Genomic DNA, 11,329 nt, shown 5'->3' with positions numbered 1-11,329 from the left:
ATAGTATGTTAATGCCATTCTGTCACGTGCTTGAATTAAATAAATTATTGAAATGTTCCATTTGGTTAAGTTTTATTTGTCAATACTATATACTGTCAGATTTTCACCTTGTTTCAGAGGTAGAAGCAGAACTTATGGTTTCTGCAGGATGTTTGCTAGGCGATGGGGATGATGTCGCTATCGTTGATGGTGAGCAAGCTCCTCCCTCTGATATCACCGTAGCTGTTTCTAATTAAAAGACGAATGACATATTAAAGACATATTAACAAACTTTTAATCACTGTAATGAATTGAATGGAACATTATAAACTAATTTAACATTAGTTCTTCCATTCGCATGGTGGTATTCATGTATTTGGTTGAATAATTATCTTGCATTCTTGGTTCATTTAAGCATTATCTACATCGTCAGTTAATCCCATTTATTGATAGGCACCTAGTATTGAGTCTGTAATTCATCGATAGTCGGATGCATTCAGATGACAAGCCCCATCGGTCTTATACCGGTGTGTTGGCTCAGTGGATAGAGCGTCCGTCTCACAACCGGGAGGTCGGGGGTTCAAACCCCGGCCGCGTCAGACCAAAAGACTTCAAAGATGGGAGTTGTTTGGCGTTCAACAATTAAAGGGATAGAGCCTCGTCGATCTGGCGCCGCACATCGGCTGCCGGGCCCACGATCAATTGGGCAAAACAATTTTTCGGAGTATTTCATTTCTGGTGTCTATTTCGAACAATAAAATATGGAATTCTTCTTTCTTTATTAATCATAATCAAGCTGGTATTTTATCTGAACCAAAGAATTGAAGGTACGATTTTCTATTTTTTTTGTTAAAAACTACAAAAAACAATAACATCAAACCCAATGATAATATCCATGAAGATGTTGAACAAAATTTGGAACCTTTTAAGTGATTTAATGATTCTCGAATTTTAGGGCCGAATTTAGAATTTAGTTTGTCATGTAAAACAAATAGCTGTTGTATAATTTGACTTGGACATAGTCGGTCTATAAAGGAATATGGATATTTCATCAATATTTTCCTGAAATATTCCTATACGAGATTTACGCCTCGTTGGACAAAGCATCTGTCTTTCCCCTAGATCATGCAAATTCTTGTACCATCGCACTCATGCCTATTCGCTATTTTATACCTTTTAACGACATTGGAACGATGAGCTCCTTCGTTGTATTCTGTTGAAGGGTGATGTGTAGGTTAAATTTATTCTCAGTAATGTTTCGTGTATCCACCTCGAACATTAGTTTGTGCTCAGTTAGGTGACGGATTTCTCCTTGCTCGAGAATCTACAAAAAAGTTTCATAATGTTGGAAGGAAAATTAGTATTGAAAATTAAATCAATAAGCAATTCGTAATTACATATAGAGCACTTTCTAGGAGTGACTTTTTTAATTCTATAGATAGTTAATTAATTGCTTGGGTTTTTGGAAGAAAACTTTATCTGACCTTGCCTGGTACACAAATATGCAATATTGCGATTAGGTGAAATGACTTGTAGGTTATATTAAGTTACATTCGGGATAACTTTTGTTATAGAATAATGAAAATGATATTACCCGAGGCTTGTCTTTCAAGGTGCTTTCTTTGCAATAAATTTTCAATTCCCCCGACCTCCACCATGTCCACCATGTCCACCTGACTAAGAACTGCTCCCCAGGAATCGGGACCTTATATCCTTCTGGAATCTTTGAAAAGCAAAATACAAATGCAATGGCAGAAAAGGCATAAATACATTAACAGGGGCGGTGTAGCGAATTATTTTCAAAAGGGCGCTATCTTAAAACAAAGAAAATTATGACTAACCGGTAGGCCTATCTACCCCGCTCACATGACTCATGAAACTTAAGGCCCCTCAGTTTAATACTGTAATAATTGCGTTATTCAGAAAAGAAACAGACCACATTGCATCCCAATATAATTAGGTGACCAAAGTAAGTCAATAATTAATTCAAGTAGTTGGGAAGTTAGAATTGCTATTTTATAGCGCAGGAATTCGTATTTTTCCACAGTAAAACTAATGAAAAGGACATTACGAATTATATCTAAAATATGAAAATAAGGAGCAGCCTAACATATTGTGCTATAATTAGAATCTTTTATTATATTTTCGAATATTTTATATTTCTGATATTCAGGGTATATCTCGGGACTAACAACTTTCTCATCAATACAGATTTATTTGAAGTGAGAGTTGATCTATTCGTATATTTCCTAGTTCTCTACCTTGCTTAATAAAGATAACTGCCAGTTGAGCTAATGATATCGAAAAATAGTTTGCACCCAATTCAAACAAATGAATGACCGTCAAAATGATTGTATGCATATTTATAAAATATGCGCGAAATGATTAGGCAGGAAATGGATAAAACAAGCATGACATTCCAATCAGCTGTCAGGCACGTAGCCAGGGGGGGGGGGGCGGTGGGGGCCGTCACCCCCCAAACGTCCCCAAAAATAAAAAAAGGTAAGAGAGGAGAAAAGGAAACGCGAAGGGAGGAAAGAGGAGAAAAGGTAGATTTGTGGGTTTTTCTTTTTATTCTTTATTTTTTTCTCAAAAAAGAAACTCCTTCATTCTTGCTCTAAATTTATATATTTGAATTTTATTTCCGCGCTGCGCGCTAAATGACAACATTGCAGTTCTTCTTTGTTTCCATCATACACCCTTTCTCCATAACTCTGTTTTTCCACCTTAGCTATAGTTTCTTGCGAGTTAAAGTTTAAATGTATACATTAAGGCATGGAATTATGCAGAAGTATATGAACTTGAAATTATATATTTTTTTTCCAAATTGATCGCGCAACTTCTGGTCGGGTCGGCTCCGGACGGGTAAAATCTTGATATCAATTTCTGCCGTCCCCTCCATATAGGCAACTTCTCCCGCTTTTCAGCTAACAGTTTCCTAATTTATAAAGAGGAAGGTATAAAATTCGTGTTGTATTGAAAAAAAAAGTACAATATATTTTATCACATTCTATTAAACTTCATGTCATTTCCCTGCACATTCATCTCCTGTCCTGTTTTGCGCCATCAGTTTGAAATTTTGAATGACACTTAAGTTTCTTTATCATTCAAAATGAAGCGCTTCGGTATAAGTCAAATAAATTATACATCATCCTTTTTTTTATATAATTTCAATAAATCACAGAAGTTTCAACTTTTTGCGAACTATTTTCCTTGTAATGAAGTTCAATAATCTTAGAAAATCAATTGAATTAGAGCCGATGTGGTATTAGTGATATCTGCATTTGATGAATCGTCCGCCCTTAAAAAATTCAGTTTCATTGCTCTGCGCGGGGAGGAATATCTTCCTCCCGGCATACAAGTTTATTCTCCTCTGTTTTGTGAGTTAAAAATATGCACTGTCGCTCAATAGTTTGTAATCAAATCTGATCTTTCCAAGGGAAGCATTCAATATAACTAAGAAAATACCCTTTACTCAGGACCCTTTTCTTTGCAAAAAAAATTATAAAACGCGGTAACTTATTATTTTAATTTCCTCCATTTTATCCCTTTTTGTGCATTCACAATCACTTTTGAAAACAAGATTCAAAATCACAATAAAGTCAACTGAATTGGAGCTGATATAGAGACAAGAGAGACGGCTACTTTTCATTTTAATTTATGAAACACCGAAAGTTTCGCACTTCGCAAGGGAGGGGGAAACTCCCCCCTCCTGCACCCACCCCCTAGGGAGCGCACTTCGCGATCTTTGAAAGTGTTGGCACGCCTCGCGTGCATTTACCGCCCCCTCCAAAATGAAATCCTGGCTATGCGATTGTCAGCTGTCGGTTCCTTTTCCATCATACATTTTCTGACATATACTTTTCTTTGTTGAAGATCTTCAATGTTTCTTCATCTTAATATTCATGATTTCATAAATTTGGTTTCTGTAAATTTACCATAATTGGATCTATGACGATATGATGGCAACCAATCCTGATTGTAAAGACTTTTTTCATATATCAAAGTTCAAGTCTACCCCAGAAAAATGTTGATTTGAATAAATAGAGAAAATCAAACTAGCAAAATGCTAAAGATTTCATCAAAATCGGATGTAAAATAGGAAAGTTATGACATTTTAAATTTTCGCTTATTTTTCACAAAATTGTGATATCCACAACTCAGTGACATGCAAATGAGAAAGCTGATGATGTCCCTCGCTCACTATTTCCTTTCTTTATATTGCTTGAATCATACAATATTTCATTTTTTACAGACATGACAATAAGGCCCAACTGGAGGAATTAATCGTTGTTTCACCTGCCAATAAGGAGAAAATTAGAATACTTCATATTCCATATGATAAAATACAAAAGGAATAGTGAGTGGATGACGTCATCAGTCTCCTTATTTGCATACCCACCAGGATGTGCATATAACAGTTTTGTGAAATTAAGCGAAACTTTGAAATTTCATAGCTTTCTTATTTTACATCCGATTTTGATGAAATGTTCAGTGTTATGCTTTTTGGTTTTTCTTTATTTTATTCAAATCTATTTTTTTGTTGTGGTGGACTTGTCTTTTATTTGCTGCCGTTGCGAGTTTAGCTTTAACACCGGTAACTAGTAACCCACATACACCTGGGCGTGTGGGCCCGTGATTTCGTGTGTCTATACGTGCGTGTGCCTGGTTAAAGAGCACACGGTGTGAAAGGATGTTTTTAAGAACACATTTTCCCCCCATTTTTTCTATGTAATATTACATATACATCTTTAAAACATGTTTAACACCCTGTAAGCTTAAATTCAGATACTTTCAGTCCTATTGGACAGAGTGCAGCGTCAAAAGTATTTCACCACCCCAATTGACCTTTGATATATATATATATATGTATATATATATATAGATATATGCTCATATATATGACGATATTTCATTCCTCGTGTTGGACACAGATGAGATAAAAGAGGCAAAGAGGTAATACATTGTTATAGTTCCAACAAAGTTTATTTACAAGTATATATATAAATATATATATATATATATATATATATATATAGGTATCTGTTCAGAGAATATTTGAAGAAATGTGATGGAAGCATTCCAATAAGACTAACCTGTCCTTCTGCAACATTTTGGTCCCTGACATTGACCCACAAAATGGGCATGGGATTTCTAGGTTCTGGTACAGGAATGATTGGTGTACAAATAACACGTTTCCCAATAAATATCCTTCTTATCATGCTTATTGTAGCAATAATCCAGAATTCTGAGAAGTGTTCCAGGTAGATATCTAGATCGCGATCTCTCACAACACATTTTGGGATACTCGTGCTGGTGGAGAGAATCGCTTTAAACTTTGTAGAATCTGTAATATCATTAAAATAGAAAATAAAAATGAGTCACTCCTCTTTCTACAAACCCACGAAGCAAAGGAGATCATTCTGTACTAAAAATGTATCGTTAAAAAATTGATCAAAATGTACTGATTTTATATCAATGGCCTTTTCCCAACACCTTATCGAAAGCGGGAAATTAGAGTGAAAAATGAAACAGATGTGAACAGTTATTAATCTACAGAATACAAAGATGAACTTTTCATTTATATTCACCTTCCACCTTCTGACTGTTTACTAAATACCGGTACTTAAATTAGCGAGCCTTGGAAACGGGCCGTTTTGTTCTAATTATCCCCTATTCTATGACGTCATCTCATGTGGAATTAAGTTGAAATTACATGCGTTTGTTGGAACCAACATATGCGCTTTCTGAGCGTTCATTCTGCTCATGGTGTAGTGGCTTACTTGTTAGCGCTAACAACATCTTTACTAACGGCGCTTCTGTGCGGCCGCTACAGGCAAGCGAAAAAAACCAAATAAGCCCATGGCATGATCGGGGCTTGCAATATATGGGTGTAACAGTAAAAATTGAAGAAACTTATGTCGTTGTATTCTACTCCTTCATATCTTTCAAACGGTGTCGAGTTGTTTGGGTCATCATGAACTATAATATTGTAATCTCAAAATAAAAATCAATTCCGGGGGGGGGTCACTGCCATTGACGAGAGAAATACCATGCGCGACCATGGGGTCTCGAAAAGCACCCTAAACGCGTATTTTCCATATTCTGAAAATGCACCCCTTAACAAGTATTGGCATGTGATGAAACCCTACCCTTAACAAGTATTGCAAACAAAACGATACTCTTGGCAAGTATTCCCTGAATTGAACCCCTAAACAATTAAGTACAGCAATATTTTGTTATGTCGCGGACATCGGTCGTCTGTTTCACCTTTACATACATTCCCGACCTTTCGTTGGAGAACGCGAACGCTTATTTACGACGGTAGTTGATTTTGGAAGAGACTTTTGGGCCCGTTGTCATGGTCGTAAAACTCTGTCCTGCAATGCAAATTGTGTGACATGATACTTTTTTTTTCGTTTCGCATCTGCAACGGAAACATATATGCGTTTCGTGTGCAAAATTCTGGTTGCTACTATGGTAACAGCGATATATCCGATTTAGGACGACTTTCCAGAGCCACATTTGGTTCCTTCCTAGAGCTCGAGAGGCCGCCCGGGGGGCCCACTTCCATTGAAGAGTGGATACCAGGCGCGACCACGCGTAAAAGGGGACAGAGTTGGCAAGTACCAGGCGCGGATCCAGGAGGGGGCCGAGCCGGCCCCGGCCCCACTATTTTTTGACAACCTGCAGAAAAAAGTGTACTCTTTAACTTGAAAGAAACTACGAAAAACAGAAAGAAAAGTAAGGAAGAGGTATTATACCCACGATGTGGAAATTACAGCCTCCTAACGGCCGGCCCGACCCCGAAAGGAAACAAGAAAAAGGTGAGGGGAAGAATTGGAAAATGTCTTTATATAAAAATTTTCGCTCGCGCTTCGCGCTCGCATTGCCTGTGTAATGAATCCCATTCAAGAGGATTAAAGGACACTTAATATATCCAGTTCTGAAATCAATTTGCACACAATATTTTAGCTCGCACATCAAGCTTTCATTATTTTGTTTGATTTACACAAATTATTGTTATATCAAAATTTTCAGCTCGCGCTGCGCGCTCGCATTGTTTGATTTGAGAGATATCTATCCTTTGAAAATTCTTTCCAAAATTTGTCAAAATGCTCCTTTTTCATGTCAGTATATCAAAAAATTAAGCTCGTGCTTCGCGCTTGCATTTATTGTTTAAGACACACAGCTTGTTCTTTATTTAGATAAAAACGCGCTTAGACTGTCCAGTTTTCAGGTCGGAATATCAAAAATGTTGAGCTCGAGCTTCGCACTCTTTTTAATTGGTGATACTTGTATCCTCTTCATTAATCACTAAAAACAGACCTAATTGAGTCCCTTTTTCACGTTACTATAATAAAATTTCGGCTCGCGCTTCGCGCTCGCATTGTTTAGTTGGATACTTATCTTTGTTTATGATTATAAAAACTGCTCAGAATCTTCAGTTCTAAGGACATAAAATATCAAAGAATTTTAAGACCACAAGAGATACCTTATCTTGTTTATAACAATAAAAACTAACATATACTTAAAACTTCAGTTTTTAGTTAGGACTACCCCTGAAAAACCAACAACAACAAAATCAGATTATAGCGGCCAATCGAGAAAAATGTTGATGAAAATATTTTGGCCCCCCCCCCCCCCTATTGGCGAAAGCTGAATCCGCCCCTGAGTACGTTATGTATAGGCCTTAGCCATATTAGTACGTTACTATAATAAAATTTCGGCTCGCGCTTCGCGCTCGCATTGTTTAGTTAGATACTTATCTTTGTTCATGATTATAAAAACTGCTCAGAATCTTCAGTTCTAAGGACATAAAATATCAAAGAATTTTAAGACCACATGAGATACCTTATCTTGTTTATAACAATAAAAACTAACATATACTTAAAACTTCAGTTTTTAGTTAGGACTACCCCTGAAAAACCAACAACAAAAAAATCAGATTATAGCGGCCAATCGAGAAAAATGTTGATGAAAATATTTTGGCCCCCCCCCCCCTATTGGCGAAAGCTGAATCCGCCCCTGAGTACGTTATGTATAGGCCTTAGCCATATTAGTAACGTTAAAAGGGTGCCAAAAACGATGTTTAAAAATACTGAAGAAAGTGATATATTTCCAATACTTGTAGGGTTTCACAAGCCAAATACTTGTTAAGAGATGGATTTTCATAATCTGGAAAAGCTTTGCTTCCTTTGTTTAGGGTGCTTTTCGAAACCGCATGGTCGTGCCTGGTATCCACTCATCAATGGAAGTGGTCCCCCGGGGAATTTGAATCTAATCCCCATTTCTGGGGAAAATAAAACATAATGCCCATTACACTGTGTGCTAGAGGCATATCGTTTGTGTAGGAGTAAACAAAAGAAAAAAAACCCCGCAAATTCGGCTGGTACGTGTTCAGACGTATACATGCTGTGTACATAATCAACGCATTCGAAATGGTTTTGGCTGAAGAGATGATATGACCCATGGAATCAATTGCCAGTGATCCACAAATAATCCACATTAAATGCAATATCGATTAGATGGACTGTAATGATCTATATCTAAGCCTTATTTCAGTAACTTTTTCCTCACTAAATATGTACTCGAATTGTTTGAAAAACCACTTTCTTTTCCATGTCATAATCTATTGTAGGCCCTGCATTTCGAATATCTCCAGCCAGCTGTCATAGTAGAGGCTCGCCGCCGGCTCAGGGGGCATATACGATGATGACAATCAGTCATAAGGTACATGCATGTATGGTGCGGGTGTCGCGGGAAAGAATTTTGCACACGAAAAGCAGATCTGTAGGGCCTGTAACCCCCCTGTACCACAAAGCTTAGCAAATGAATTTAGAGCAGTTTTATACGTTTGATTCTATTGACTATAATGTACAATCAATCTTAAAAATCAAGTGTACGATTAAGCGTTAACTTTTGTGTTAGGGGATCCTAATACTACCGTCCGTGAGGTTTGCGAAAGGTGGCTATTGTTGGGTTAAATACAGCCCCACCTCCCACACCTCTCGCAAATCCTACTCTAAACACGGTGTTGACTCTTAGGGCAAAAAGTACATCCTTTATAAAACAGTTAATCTTGATTTTTTATACCATCGCAAATTTGACCCTAAACTCGTAGCTTTTCCTAGCGAAAAAGCTACCCTTTTTTCATTATTTTAGTGTTTTTGACACCCTTATTACGTTACGTACGTAACGTGCCCTATCTTGTAAAAGACATCCTTTTTACGTGTTTTTTTTTTGGTCGCGCATGGTATCCACTCGTCAATGTAAGTGGCCCCCCGGGAAATCAATATATCTTCTGCAATAGTATTACTCCGTTCTTCAGAAATGTGAGTGGGGAAAACTGAGTGAAATGAAAACGATCAAAAAGAAAATAGAAAAAAGTACCGTTCTTGCGATAATAGATGTAAACTTCTGCATCAGTAGGCTTTGTAAATGCACCACAGTGGGGCAGTGTTACTCTTACAGGACTGTCAAACATTGCGTCCGAAGGCGACATCTTCAATCCAACCGAAATGATGGCTTCTGTCTCCTTCAGCTTTAACTCAGGTGGGACCTCTTCAATCACTTTCACAGTGATGTCCTTTGCACTGTAGATTTCATATTTGGAAATTCTGACAGTAATGCCATGCTTCTCAATTTGAATCAAGTCATATTCTTCATCAGTATGATCCTCATCGCTTTCTGCAGATTGGGTTTGAGTTTCATTTTGCTTACTCTGCTCCCTCTTATTTGCAGGTTTTGAATCATCCTGGGACATAGTGAAATCCTCTGAAGTTACTACGTCAGCAGAGACTTTAGATTCCTTGTGACGTTCTTTACTCACGCTTTCTGTGCATTTGTTGAAAAAGAGTGAATACAAATTGGCATAATGAGCCTTCAGGGATTGACACAGGGCAATGACCTTTAACGAACACTCAGTCTGTTTCGTTGCCGATATACCTTGGATGCCTACCAACCCCCCAGCCCCCACACATACCCCAAACACATGCACCTACAGACCCTCATACAGACAAAACACATAATATTTTTGTCTCTTATAAGGAATATGAATCAAAATATAATAATATAAAAATATTATTACTGATATTATTAATGACAATAACAATAATAATAGCACTAACAACAACAAAAACAATACTAATACTACTACTACTACTACTAATAATAATAATAATTCTTATCTACCAAGTCTTGCGAACTGTTCTCCCAACGGGCCCTGCACAATTTACCCTACCCTTTTCTAAAACATCGAGCGCCTGACAAGGCAGGAGGTTTAAATTGTAAGTCTTGGATCGAACCCACGGTCTCCTATTATAGTCCAGTCAATCTAGCCAGAATAGGGGGGTAACCCACCACTAATTGCAACACGAGATATTCCACTGAAATGCTTTCCAGGAAGGTCCCCTAAACAACATACTAAAAGTCCCAAGAAATACAAGCAGTGGAAATTTATGAAATTTGCATATTATGCAAATTAGCCATGACAAATTAGAAAAAAAAGGGAAATAATCCAAAGATTACAAATTAAATGTCCAAAACAATTAAATTTTAATGGAAATTCATGATAAATAACTGAATTCAATGTTTTTAATCAAAAGTGCAAACATTTCTACCTCATTTGCATATTATGCAAATAAGCATCCTTATATGGAAAAAATGTCAAAATATTGTGATTTTTCTCATATAGACTGCTTGAAAACATTTCATTAATGTTGACATTAATATGCTACTATATCACTAAGCATGATAATTCATCCCAATGCCTGAAAATTAATTTGCATATTATGCAAATTAGTCATAAAAAAAAAAGAAAATGAGGAAATTAATCCAAAGATTACAAATTAAATGTCCACAGCAAGTAAGTTTGAACAAAAGTTCATGATGAATAAATAAGTTCAATGTCTTTATTAAAAAAAGCTAGCAAATCTGCCTCATTTGCATATTATGCAAATAAGTATCCTTATATGGAAAATGTCAAGAAATTTTGATTCTTATCACATTGACTGCAGTGAAAACGTTTCAGTTTTTCAATCGGCTGGCAAAAAAAAAAAAAAAACGGGAGAAAAGGGAGAAAAAGAGGGAGAAGAATTTATTGTACATTATAATGTTATATTATATTATATGTTGTGTTATATTACATAAGAATTATTTTTTTTCATTACTTTATGAAACATAATGTGCTCAGTGCCTATTTGTTCATTATTCCTGGTACTAGCATTGTCTGTTTAACGAGATATACATGTACAATCATGTTGTACCAAAACGTCCTGTTTTCAAGTCAATATGCACCAAATATATATCATCGCACTTCAAGTTATTATTATTTTATGTAGTGACATAT

The 11,329-nt window shown here is 36.5% G+C and overlaps 1 protein-coding gene across 1 annotated transcript; it reads right to left on the bottom strand.

Moving 5' to 3' along the window:
* Window positions 1-1,141: 1,141 nt before the first annotated feature.
* LOC135155282 (uncharacterized) lies at window positions 1,142-9,745 on the bottom strand. The gene is made up of 4 exons (XM_064104221.1): window positions 9,373-9,745; window positions 5,076-5,326; window positions 1,574-1,702; window positions 1,142-1,303 (listed from the first exon to the last, which is right to left on the bottom strand). The coding sequence occupies exons 1-4, from the start codon at window positions 9,743-9,745 to the stop codon at window positions 1,142-1,144; spliced, it is 915 nt and encodes a 304-aa protein (XP_063960291.1).
* Window positions 9,746-11,329: the final 1,584 nt, after the last annotated feature.

The sequence above is a fragment of the Lytechinus pictus genome, chromosome 8 (genome assembly GCF_037042905.1).
Source record: "Lytechinus pictus isolate F3 Inbred chromosome 8, Lp3.0, whole genome shotgun sequence".
Lineage (NCBI taxonomy): Eukaryota > Metazoa > Echinodermata > Echinoidea > Temnopleuroida > Toxopneustidae > Lytechinus > Lytechinus pictus.
This window is presented reverse-complemented; position numbering and strand designations above follow the sequence as displayed.

Excerpts from the sequence above, each read along its gene's own strand:
- LOC135155282 (XM_064104221.1), bottom strand. The coding sequence starts at position 9,745 with ATGTCCCAGGATGATTCAAAACCTGCAAATAAGAGGGAGCAGAGTAAG. Across the intron at positions 1,703-5,075 it reads AAAATGTTGCAGAAGGACAG|ATTCCAGAAGGATATAAGGT; the intron begins GTTAGTCTTATT and ends TGCTTTTCAAAG. Across the intron at positions 1,304-1,573 it reads CCTTGAAAGACAAGCCTCGG|ATTCTCGAGCAAGGAGAAAT; the intron begins GTAATATCATTT and ends ACTTTTTTGTAG.